Source organism: Equus asinus, chromosome 21 (assembly GCF_041296235.1).
Source record: "Equus asinus isolate D_3611 breed Donkey chromosome 21, EquAss-T2T_v2, whole genome shotgun sequence".
Classification (NCBI taxonomy): domain Eukaryota; kingdom Metazoa; phylum Chordata; class Mammalia; order Perissodactyla; family Equidae; genus Equus; species Equus asinus.
This window is the reverse complement of record NC_091810.1, coordinates 16,401,986-16,414,516: the sequence shown is the minus strand read 5'-3', so window position 1 is coordinate 16,414,516 and position 12,531 is coordinate 16,401,986. Positions and strand designations below refer to the sequence as shown.

The 12,531-nt window shown below is 42.8% G+C and overlaps 1 protein-coding gene across 3 annotated transcripts in view; it reads left to right on the top strand.

Annotated features, from left to right (window-relative positions):
- The window catches only part of PPARG (peroxisome proliferator activated receptor gamma), a 130,377-nt gene extending 121,790 nt beyond the window's left edge, over positions 1–8,587 (top strand). For all 3 annotated transcript variants that reach the window (XM_044754060.2, XM_014838392.3, XM_014838391.3), the window contains one exon: positions 8,136–8,587. In XM_044754060.2, coding sequence (XP_044609995.1) covers positions 8,136–8,383 — 248 coding nt within the window. In that variant the 3' untranslated portion in view covers positions 8,384–8,587. The remainder of the gene's footprint in view (positions 1–8,135) is intronic.
- Positions 8,588–12,531: the final 3,944 nt, after the last annotated feature.

Genomic DNA, 12,531 nt, shown 5'->3' with positions numbered 1-12,531 from the left:
AGAGGGCATATTCAGAGATTAGATTAGATCACACCAGTGTTTGAGATCGCGGGTTCTTAAAGACACTGGAAAGGAAGACATGGGGTGGGGGGTAGTTGCAGAGAGTTAATACGTGGCCACTTTTTATTTTGGGTTTGCTGTTGGCATTTCTGGGAGTTGAGGAAGCAAGGAAGACTAGTTGGATTAGGAGCACGAGTGTCAGTCTCGATGGGAAAGAAGAAATCATTCTCCATCTTTCCACTCCAGCCTTTTTCCTGTGCCTGCCACCCACCCCCCATTTCCAGTTCTAGTCGGAGCCAGTGTTGCACATTGAAGGAGCGGAAAGTGATCTCCATCCCTTGACTTGAGGGAAGAACACAGTGATCTCTTAGTCCTGACACAGAAAAGGGAGCGAACTGTGGCTGAGCTCCCGTGGAGTGACCTCAGAGGACTCTTACCCCAGGGGGAAAGGAGATAGGAAAGGCAAGGACTTCCCATGGGCAGGATGCAAATCTCAAGTCCTGTTTCCATTCTGAAAGACCTGGAGATAGAGCAGAGCCCAAGCTCAGTCCACTGGAGGTGCCACTGAGGGGTGAAAAGAGTTTTTATTTTTGGAGGAAGATTAGCCCTGAGCTAACTACTGCCAATCCTCCTCTTTTTGCTGAGGAAGGCTGGCCCTGAGCCAACATCCATGCCCATCTTCCTCTACTTTATATGTGGGACGCCTGCTACAGTATGGCTTTTGCCAAGTGGTGCCATGTCCGCACCCAGGATCCGAACTGGCAAACCCTGAGCCGCCGAGAAACGGAACGTGCACACTTAACCGCTGCGCCACAGGGCCGGCCCATGGAGAGAACTTTGAACACAGCAAAGAGGAAAGTGCTACCCACCTGGTAACTGGGTAGCTTTGTGTTCTGTGTGTGGTTTGGGAGGCGGCTTTTTGGCTGTGGTGGTTGAGTGCTTGGGATGAGAGGAAGTGGGGTGGAATTGCTACCTAATGGGCAGATAGAAGAAGATATTGCCTGGGCTTGGTTTCACCGTGGTGGTTTCTCCCTCCACCATCCTGGCTAAATGGTGCGTGCAAGTGTTGTGAAGAGCGGTTGTCAAGTGGACATAGGCAGAGAGCATTTATTAGACTATTGTTTAAACAATAGTTTAAACAGGGAAATGTTAGGATGTTAACCCTCTTCAGGGTGGAGGACTCTACCAGAGACAAGTGCGTTCACAGTAGAATGTGCTCGTTACAGGTGATCTTTGTCTGTTGGGTAAGCATGCACAAGATTTCTAAGTTACGTAGTTCTGTTCCTTGATAGCAGCAGTCAACCTCATTTCTCCTAAAATCTTCCCTTGCTCAGACTTCTGATTAATTTAGGCCCTGCTAGGATTCCTAACGCCAAATCCCCAGCAAGGTGCAGTCCCAGGGGTGGAAGGGGAGAAAGATCTGGAAGGTGGTGTGGAGGGATGGCTGAGAAGAAGAGAGCAATTAAGAGAGAAAGAATAGGGAAGATAGAGGGCCCAGGACAATCAGAGAAATGAGAGGAGAAGAAAGGTAGGAGGGAAAAAGAGGCGGGTGATATTATCCTCTTCTACTTTTATAAAGAGAAATAGCTAACTTACTCTGTGTCAGACACTGCTCTAAGCACTTTCCATCTGTTAATTCGTTTAATCCTCTCAACAACACTGTGAGTTGGAATACTATTATGCCTCCACTTTTTAAATGAGGAAACTGTGGCACAGAGAGGTTAAGAAACTTGCCCAAGATTACCCAGCAAGTAAATCTTAAGGTTGGGATCGCAGCTGCTTCTCATTAAACCAGTAGTGCTTGCTCTTGGCTGCACGTTAGAATCACCTGGAAGCTTTTAGAAATATTGATGGTCATACCTCAGGCCAAGTCAATCAGAATCTCTAAAGATGGGACCCTGGTATTAGTTTGCATGTTTTTAATCTCCCCAGATGATTTCAATGTGTAGCCAATGTTGAGAATCGCTGCGCTCGATCAAGTCCCGGTTGAAATTTAAATATGAAAAGAACACATGTGAAACTTTCTTACATTATTCTTTCCAAGAGGTAGGATGGTGGGCCAGAATTGCTGTGGGCCTTACCAGAGTTTACCAAAGATAAACTTGGCTGAAGTCACAGTTTTGCTTAATGCCCATGATTCTCACGGTTAGATCAGAAAAGTGCCACAGAATCCCTAAAACCATCTTCAAGGATGAGTGAATTTGGGCATCGTGGCTGCTCTGTTTTGTTATTGTTCTTAAACTATCTTGTTTACGTGCATTCAACTACAAAAATGAGAACTTGCCCAAACCCCCAAACATGTGTCTGCATCAGGAATTATTTTCTTGTGCTCCTGAATTTAGCCTCTTACCAATAACCACTCAAAAATCTTCCGTTTCCCAGCTGTGTATATGCCACCCCACCTCCGCTTCCGCTCCTGACCCCGTCCCTGTGGAAACTGCCTTTATTTGAACAAACACAGAGAATAGTCATCTCTTATAAAGTTCCCTTACCTAACTCATTCTCACCATGACCTTATGAAAGAAATACCGTTGTTGTCTTAAAAATTAATCCCAAACCCAGAAAGATTAGATGACTTGTCCAAAGTCACATGGAAGCTAAGTGGAGGAGAGACAGGACTAAATCAAGTCTTGAGTTTCCAAATCCGTTGCTCTTTTTCACATGTCTGTGATCTTCAGAAGCAATGGAATAGAGGAGATTGGAGAGGACGTGTAAACAGAAGTGAAACAGCAAGGTGCAGAGTTCTCTAAGGAGCCCCACCTCCCTTCAGTGTTCACCCCACCTGAACGAAGGTCTTCTGTCCAGGGATCAATTTACAGCTGCCCGGCTATCAGACTTCTTTTTTCTAAATGCCCTGGGGACAGTCTTTTTCAGATGAGCCTCCATCAGAAAGACAATAGAGAAATATTGGAAAAAGCTATAACAGCAGCTTCTAGAATAGAGGCACAACCATCCACTTTGGTTTTTCTGCCTCTCCTTCGGGAGACCCTATTGTAGCCATCTGGTTCCTTAACTGAAACGCCTCCTGAGAAAATCTGTGCTGGGGAAATGCCTAGCCCAGGTGGGCAGATCCCAGGAGGTTAAAGAGAATTTGAATCTGCTTCAGATAAGCTCTCCACTTAATGGAACCAGATCTGGATAAGATGGGAGCTTTGTAGATTTGCCCATAATCAGCAGTGCTCTCTAATCAATTCCAGCACTGTGTGAATGGAGACCGGAAAGGTTTCTTTCCCAGTTCTTTGCAGCCTGGGGAGTAAGAAATCAGTAATTGACTCCAGCTTCCTCAAGTCCTGGAGTATGTGAGTCAACATGCGCTTTCCCAAAAGGGCCTTCTAGGCAGCCTAGGCCAGTAAAGGAGGTCCCTTGACTCTGATCCTATTCCAGACCTCAACTGTAACCCTCAGCAAGGTGCCGGGAGAGGATCTCAGGCGAGCCTTCTAAGAACAATATCTTAGCAGGCACTGGGCTGAAGGGAGTGGAGAGGGGCGGGAAGGGAGTAAGGGCGGCTCTGGGTGTTTAGACAGATTTCTGTGGCACGTTTGTGCGACCATCCTTAGCTCAGTGTGGGTTTGACTGTGAGTGAAAGGAAAATGGAAAGAGAAAGAAAAGAGGGGAATAGGGAGGGTCTTGTAGCTGACTGGAGGGTAGAGGGTGGAGAGAAACTCTGAAAAATCCCTTTTGCCCTTGACCCTAGGGATTGCTTAAGACCAAAGAAAGCTTTTTTGCTTTTTAAATAAGCGAAATGTTTAACGTGTGAGCCTGTTAATACACTTTTCTAATTAGGTTCTGAATTTATTTCCCCAGTTTAATTATGTGAATTATGTAAAGGAAATTACAAATAAGAATAAAGCTTAGAACTTTTGAATTAGGGTCTTAGAGATCATCCATCTAGTCCAATCCATCTAGTTCATCTCCTTGCATTTACAGAGGAGAAAATCGAGGCCCCGTGAGCTTAATCATTTTGCCCGAGGCCACAGAGCTGGTCAGTGAAAGACCTAGAGGTAGAAATACGACTTTCTCCACTCTGCTGCGCTCCGTTTTGCCTTGACTGAGGCTCAGTAAGGGGGACAGTGGGACAAATCTGTAAATGATCTAACTTGTCACTGGAGAAAATATAAATCAGTGGCCACAAACTTCAGCCCTTTAGCCAAACTTCCTCCCTCACATCATAAAAAGTAACTTGCCAAAGAAGGATTTGAAAATCCAAACCAGATCCTTCTCCACTCCTGGAGGGGCCAGCTCCCTTATAGGGCACCAAAGCCAAGTGCTTCCAGAAACCTGATCCCCTGCATTTCAGGGTTTGCTTGTTTGAACTGTCATGATAAATGAAACCCACTAGATTAATGTAATCTCTTCAGCAGAAGTTTTGACTCCACTGATGCTGCGCAGGAGGAAGGAGAAGGAGAAAAGGCTCTAAGGCTCGTGCCCCGGCGAGCAGAGGGTTCTAACCAAGCTCCTCCCAGCCCGTGGAGGAGCCACATTTAACGCCTATCTTGACACAGAGTGCTGCCGCTTCAGATGCACATGCCTTTGTGCTGCCAGGGGCCTTTGAAATCTGGAACATTTGTTAAGGGGAAGCATCAGCAATCATTAAACTAAAGGCACGAATCCAGGTCCTGGTGTTCCTTGAAGTGTCAGGGGTTTTCTTTATTGCACAGAAACTGTGAGAAAGGCACAGCTCCTCCAGGGGCATGATTCTGTAGGCCAGGACTAAATCATTTGTTTCCTTCTCAGAATCTGAGATTTTTGCTGATGGTTTCAAAATTAAATGCTGAAATTAAAAAAAGAAGAAGAAGAAGAACACTTATTCAAGCCAATGGGATATGTTAGAAAGCTAGGGAAAAAAATCAAACCAAAGGTAGCTTTCCTTCTGTGATTAAAAAGAACAAAGAAACTTAATTTAAGAGAACGTTTAGAGTTCTGAAAATCCCCCCCGAGACTATTCTAATGTTGCCCTCCTGTCCATCACCTCGATGGACAGAGTTTACTGGAGTTTGTTAGCTACAGGAAGACACTGTTTCCAAGAGACTTCTTCATTGTGTAGTGATCCTGCCTTTAGGCTTGTTCACCAACCGGGAGAATTGTACTTTTCAATGTAAGAGTCTTGGCCAGAACAACCTTCTCACTCATTAACTCAGCCAGCTGGGTGCTTGCTGTTCCCACTGGAGGTTCAGAGATGATCAGGACATAGTCTCTGCCCTCTGATACTTCGTGGCCTAGTAGGGGAGATAAACAAGAAGGTCAGTACTTAGAATACAAGGTAATACGAGTTACAAGTATAGCGTTTGGAATCAGACAGACTTAGATTCAAATTTCAGCTCTGCCATTTCACTTGCATTTACTAGCAAGTGGCAAATCTTAGGCAAGATTTAACTCCTTTCTATAAATCTTCATTTTCCCCTCTATAAAGCACTGACCTTAACAGATACATTGTGGATAAAGCCCTTAGTACAATCTTGGAAGATGGTAGGCACTCAATAAATGTAAACTACTTTTAGATTGATTGAGGGTTTTTAGGGGCCTGGGGGCCAGAGAAAGCAGATTGGAGGAACAGGGAAGAAGAAGGGATAACGTCAAGGAATGCCCAGGACATAATGATACGGGCTATGTTTTGAAGAATATGTTGAAGTCAGTAAGATGGGTGAAGGGAAGGTAAGCCTGTTTCAGGCAGGAGGAGCAGAATCTGCCTAAGCACAGAGTTGTGACAGAACAGAGGGTGTTTGAGAGACTCGGTGTGGACATAGCTCAGTATGGCTGGAGTGAAGGGATAATTACAGAAACCGAGGCTAGAGGGTGAAGGTTATTAAAAGATAAGTTAAAATTCTTAAGGAGTACTTTAGTTTACAGTGAATGGGAGAGAAGAGTTAAAATTAGAAAAAGAGGGTGAATAGCCTTCAAGAGCTAAAATTTAGAATCAATGCAAGGTATCCAGTGAGTGTCCTGAATGTTGTACATAAACCCTGCACCCCTCTGGTGAGCCTGAATGAGAAAATCTTATATTCTACCACAATGCAACAAAAGAAATGAGAAATTAGAAAATAAAACTTAGAAAACAAAAACAAACACCCAAACTTTCCCCTTCAAAAATTGAAAGCATTCTTCTGTATAACTCTTAGATTAAAAATGAAATCAGAAGAGTGAGACAGACTGTTTAAAAAGAACTATGAGAGTCTTATTTACAAAGCCTGTGGTATGAAACCAGAGTGACACACAGAGGAAATCTTAGAGCTTTAAATGCATCTGTCAGCAAACAAGAAATACTCAAACTCAACGAATGAAGCATTCAACTCAACTAGAAAAAGAGAAAAAAATAAACCTAAAGACAGTTAAAAGCATGAATTAGTTAAATTGAAAACAAAATGCAATTTTTAAAAACAGAGTTGATTAATAAAACCAAAAGCTGCGCTTTTTTACAAAAACAAAAGGTAAATAAGCCTTTGGAAAATCAGATTTCTCAATGAGAGAATACACAAATAAAATGCATTCAGTTAAGGGGGTATAAATAGAAATAATAAGAAATTTCAGATTCTAAGAGAATATCATGTAAAATTTTATTCCAACATAAATTACTAAAATTTTACTTATAAGTAGTAGAAAGCCTGAAGAGATAAAAACTATAGAAGAAAAATTAAAGATAGTTAAAGATTTACCACCAGGCTCAGCTGGTTCTGCCAATGAATTCCTAGAAACTATCAAGGAAGAGATCATTACTATGTAGAAACAGGAGGAAAACTTCACAACTTAGTCTATAAGGCTAGGTAACATTTACTACCAAAATGGGCAAAGGATGGCACAAAAAAGAAGACATTGGACCAATCTCTTACAAATTTAAAAACCCTAAATTATTAGCATGTGAGTTCAAGGATGTAAGGAAATCTATTAATAAAATTCACTATTCTAGGTTAAGGTAAAACCATATGGTCTTCTCTTTAGATAAAATTTAGATAAAAAATTTAAAAGCATTTGATTAAATGCAACAGCATTCCTGACTAAAACAAATTAAAAACTTTAAAACTCTTGGAAAGCCAGGAATAAGATATGTCCACCATAATCCATAGTAAACATCATACTTGTGGTAAAGCATTAGAAGCATTTTCTTCAAGGTTAGGAATAACACAAAAATGCCTCCTACCACTACTATTGTTTAATCCATATTATAGGTAATAGCCAATGCACTACGGCAAGAAAAAGAAATAGGAGGTGTAAACACTGGAAAAGAAGAAATAACTAAAACTGCCGTTATTTACAGATGTAATTGTCTATCCAAAATAGAACAAAAAATCCATCCTAAAAACTATTTGAATTGACTGGAGTTCAGGAAAATGGAATAGATCAATACACTAAAAGTCAATATTTTTTTCTAAAATCAGCAGTGATATATTAGCAAATATAATGAAAAAGAAGTATAGAATACTATAAAGTAAAGAAGTAAAAGTAAAATAAGTAAAGGATATTAAAAAGTATTTAAGGATAAATCTAACAAGATCTGCATGATGAAAAACATAAAAAGCTTAAAAGTAATTTAAGCTCATCATTTAAAGTTCAAATATGGAAAATATAAAGAAAAAATGAAAATCACCTACAAGCTCACCACTCAGAAGAAACTGGTATTAAAATCTGGGGGTCTATCCTTCCAAACTGTAACAGTATTTAAAAACTATGTCTTATCTCTTTGAAAATGTGTATGCTATATTAAGCAAAAAAGAAGACAGAGCTTGTTTTAAAAGCGTATTTAAAGCTGTAGTGAGAAAGTAAGTAGAGGTTATGAAGTACAGACTCATCAAGAAGGAACAGAAGTGGCAGATGAGGTTTCTGAGTGGGTGGAAACAATGGCAGAAGAGTCCTCACCCTGGGGAGAGGATTGCCTTGCTACCATGTTGTGTCGACTGGTTCCACAGAGTTAGTCCTGGTCAGGAAAGGAATGCCCCTGGAAAAAGCTGTGGTGGTCTTGATTTCGTTCCATCCTCCTGTATACAGTTCTTGCCTGCTCTCTACTTAGCCTCCTTCCCCACCTTATTTTAGAACCAAAGCAAAACAAACCAACAGAAAGACAGGTGAGTAGTTTGGCTGACTATGCCTCAGATGTGCGACCCGAGAATTCTGTAACTGAACCTCCTGTTCTTCTGCTCTCCCAGACCGCCCAGGTTTGTTGAATGTGAAGCCCATTGAGGACATACAAGACAACTTGCTGCAAGCCTTGGAGCTCCAGCTCAAGCTGAACCACCCCGAGTCCTCTCAGCTCTTCGCCAAGCTGCTCCAGAAAATGACAGACCTCAGACAGATTGTAACAGAACATGTGCAGCTATTGCAAGTCATAAAGAAAACAGAGACAGACATGAGTCTTCACCCACTCCTACAGGAAATATACAAGGACTTGTATTAGCAGAGAAGTCCTGATTTGCTGACAACGTCCCCTTTTTCCAATTGCACTATTATTTTGAGGGAAAATCTGACACCTAAAAAATTTACTGTGAAAAAGCATTTTAAAAAGAAAAGGGTTTAGAATAATAGATCTATTTTATGCTTATTGTTTATAAAGATACATTTACAATTTACTTTTAATATTAAAAATTACCACATTATGAAATTGCTGGTTGTATTTGAAGACTGAGTCTGATGTGTGCCCCACCCCATCCCTCCTGGCTTTTTTCCCTTTTATTTCCTTCTCATTCTTCCCTCCCTTCCTTCCTTTCCTTGCTTTTCTTTCTTCTTTCTTACACTTTTTTAAAAAATGTGAATGGAACTGCTGATCAACTTTCACAGTAAATTAATTTCTTACTCTCAATGTATAACTTCTCTGAACCCTCCGTCTGCTTTAACAGTCACAACTAAGAAGGGAAGGAGCACCTCAGGACCAAAAGCTGCTCCAAGCAGGTGTTTCTTAACCTGGATGTGCTAACTTGGGGCACATCCCTGCCAAGAATTCAATCTTCCACAATCTCAACCAAGATTTTCGCTCCCCAACAGCAGCCTACTAACAGGATATCACGGTAGACACAAATACCCGGTGGCAAGTATTAACTTCTAGAAGCTGTGGGTAACACAGAAGCGTTCTAAGATTTGGTAGCTACCTAAAAGAACTTACAACTGAACTAAGTAGAAAAGAATAATCTTTCCTAAAAACAGATTATGATACGCAATATAATCATGTGCCAGATGAATGGTTCGGGCTCTTAAGTACTCTAGGAGTTCAAAGAAAGTAAAGATTAATGAAGATTGGAGTAGTCGAGAGTGACTCTAAATTCGTGGAAGTGGGCCTCCAAGGATGTGTGGGATTTGGGATAGGTAGAGAGCAGGAAAGAAGACATTCTAGGGAAGCAAAACAGCAGGAACGACAATGACAAGAAGAAACAAAACCAAAACAAAGCACGAATGAGGGAGAAGAGCCCTGTTCTGGTTCCAATGTATATAGAACAATTGTGCTGGAGTTATTCCTATCGTTCTCCTTGGGACCGTGTTGCCCAGAGATCTCTTACTTTTCTGATCGCAAATGCTAATTATCGGTATTGTTATCGTTTAGGTCATGCATGCCTCCCCAGCAAGTAGATTATATGTTCCCTAATAGCAAGGACCTTCTTGGCATAATTAGTAGATTCATTGATTTAAGCCACCAAATTCATGGGCATTCAATTCATGGACATTGCTTACCCATGAACTCATCATACTATGACTTTGATGAGTGCCTTATAAGCAAACTATCCTGAGCTCTCTCTTCTCCAGGACAATTCTTTCCACCAACCTAAATTATCTCCTTGCCACCTCTCCCTTAGTTTCTCTTTCCTTATGGTATTGATACTATCAAGTCAAAATATCATCAGGTAAGATCTTTTCATCCTTTACCCAAAAATAAACATCTCCCAAGAGTCAGGTTACAGAAGTGAGTCCTGACCCCAAGCCTAGAATATAGGATCCCTAACCCTCTAGGAGAGACAGCTTCTGAACTCAAACCCTTTAGAATGACAGATTCAGCTATGTAATTTTGGGACCAGCAACTGAAGCCGTTGTCTAAGTGACATCAAAACATTGGGAAAGAAAGTGACAAATTCAGTCCATCATGCGGCTCTATTTTTCCTTTCTTGATGCCAAACATCAGGATATTTTGAAACCTCCACGTGATTGACTAGAGGGCTCCCTACTGTTCCTGTGGAGAGTTTGTCATCTGGGAGATCTTGAAAAAGAAGGAATATACAAGCAGTAGACAAGGTGAGGATTCCACCTCAGAAGAGACCCCTTGTTTACAAGATTTCTCAAACAAAAAGTCTTTCAGCGCGCTGCCTGCTCTCAGTTCCCACCAGCGCTCCACAGCCTGTCCAAGCCCTTTCCACATTCTCAGAGCTGTCGTTGCCAATGGAGGGAGGAAGGGAGCCGCTCTCAGCTCTTTGGCACTGATGATTATTAGCATTAAATAGCTTTTAAATCCTGGCAGCTTTCGAATTCTCATCTCTCTGAGCTTTTCCCTGTGGTTTGGAGGATCATTTGCTAAATATTTTACGACACATCATATACAGCCTCCAAGCTCCTACTCCTTTCTCCGGTCTCCCTTTCCCCCTGGATGATTCACAAGTCCATCAACAAATGCATCATCAGTTATTCATAGTACTTTCTCCGGACACAAACACACTTAGGGATTTGTGTTAACAAAAATAGGAAGAAAAGTAACTTTGGTCAAGAGTCATAAACAAAAGGGGTTTCGAGGCTCCCACGAGAGCCCTACCCGCGGCACCTCCCTTAAGAGGACCTGGCTCCCCTCCCACCTCTCCGCTGTCTGCGGAGCGCAGGCACAGCAGGGTACACGTGGAAGAAACCATATCTGCACACGCTGTTTCTCGAGTCACAATCAAAAACTGGGCTGACCTGAGTTTCTGGCTGCTTCTTGAAAATTTGGGTGAGGAGTAAGAGAACTGGGGCTCTTCAGGAAGAGCTCAAGAGAGATGGGAAGCAACTGGCTGGTGCCACACTGCAGATTCTCAACGTAAGCTCGGAGGCAGAAACCAGAGGGATAGCTACATTAACTCCACTGAGGAAAGCAGCGGGTGGGGATCAGACTTCTGTGGTAGGCTTACTTAGTTGCTACTGGATTCCAATGACTTTTTCTCGGCTCCCTTGAGGCTACCAGGCGCAGCCTTTTTGTGGGTAGGTCCTAACTTTCTGGATATCTTCTATTAACTGTGGTGCTGATAAAGCGGGCCAGGGGTAAGGGGGGTTGAAAATTGGCCCCTGGATACCTATTCCTTTGGAAATACCTACTGAGGAGCTGCAGTGGGGGTGAGGCCTCCTAAAGAAAGCCAATTTCAGTTGTAAATCCTGAGAGAAAGAACCAAAGCTCATTTCTAGCAGGATCATCCCCATTGCTTTCTCTTTCCTCTTCTTTTCCTCCACACTTGATGGAACAGTTCAGGGTTATGAGACAAAGGGAGCAAGATGCCTGCTCTTCACTCAGTAGCCACCTCCCTATTTTTCTCTTTCCTCACCCCATATGTCCTGGTTGTTGGCCCTGGCTCCTGTTGTCTCTGTTGACATAATTATCGCTGTTGTTATCCGGGTATCCCCAACCCTCACCACGTGGCTATACATGATAGGCCCTCCATTTAATGCATATTGAAATGAAATAAAAGAGCAGGATCTTAAGAGTTTGAAAGACTGTCAGATGTCATCTAATCCCACCTCATTCCTCAAATATATACTCAATTCATACTCCAGTCAAGCCTGCCACCATAGGAAGATGAGTGTGACTGGCCCTAGGCCTCAAGGGGTCAGAGTCTATTGATGAAGTCAGACACATAATTGCAACTCAGCCCAAGTGAGGAGCTGCCTGCAGAGGTGAAAAAGGATCCCTAGAGGATGTGAGTAGGCACAGAACTATAACAGTACACAATGTGTCCAGAAAACAGCAAGAAGTTAGGTATGGCTGCGGTCACTTAGAGGGTGAGAAGTGACTGTGGCCAAGTCAGTGTCAGATTGTGACAAGCCTCACGTTCTCTTGTCTGGAGCTACCTTGACTGTATTTGTCGGCAGTTGGGATCCAGGAGATGTTGCCAGGCAGAAGGGGGACATGATCACTTGCCTGTGGGGAAGCTCTCGGAAAGTCCCGTCCCCTCTACAGTGCTTCCAATGGCTGTCCAACCTCTGAACAGCTACCTGAAGGGACGGGAAGCTCTCTTCCCTCTAAACCCCGTGGTGATTTCCATCTCAGACGCCTGTGCCTGCCCCTGGGGTCACATACCACAAGCTTGTTACTGCCCCGTATGGGTTCTGACTCACCTCCTACTTTTCAATCAGGTTACAATCTTTTGGCCAGCTGCAGGACCCTGGCACCCTCCCCCTCGCTGTTCATTCCTACTGTTCCTAGGAGCCAGGGCCTCACATCCCCCCTAACCTACAAAGTTCCTCTGCCTAGATGGCAAGGTCATTTCTACCCCCATATATCAAAAGTTGTACATCCTACACCCATTTCCTGACAGGCCCTGCATTTGTTATACAATCCTAGCAAACTAGAGCTGAAAGGAGCCAACCAACTCAAATGACAGATGA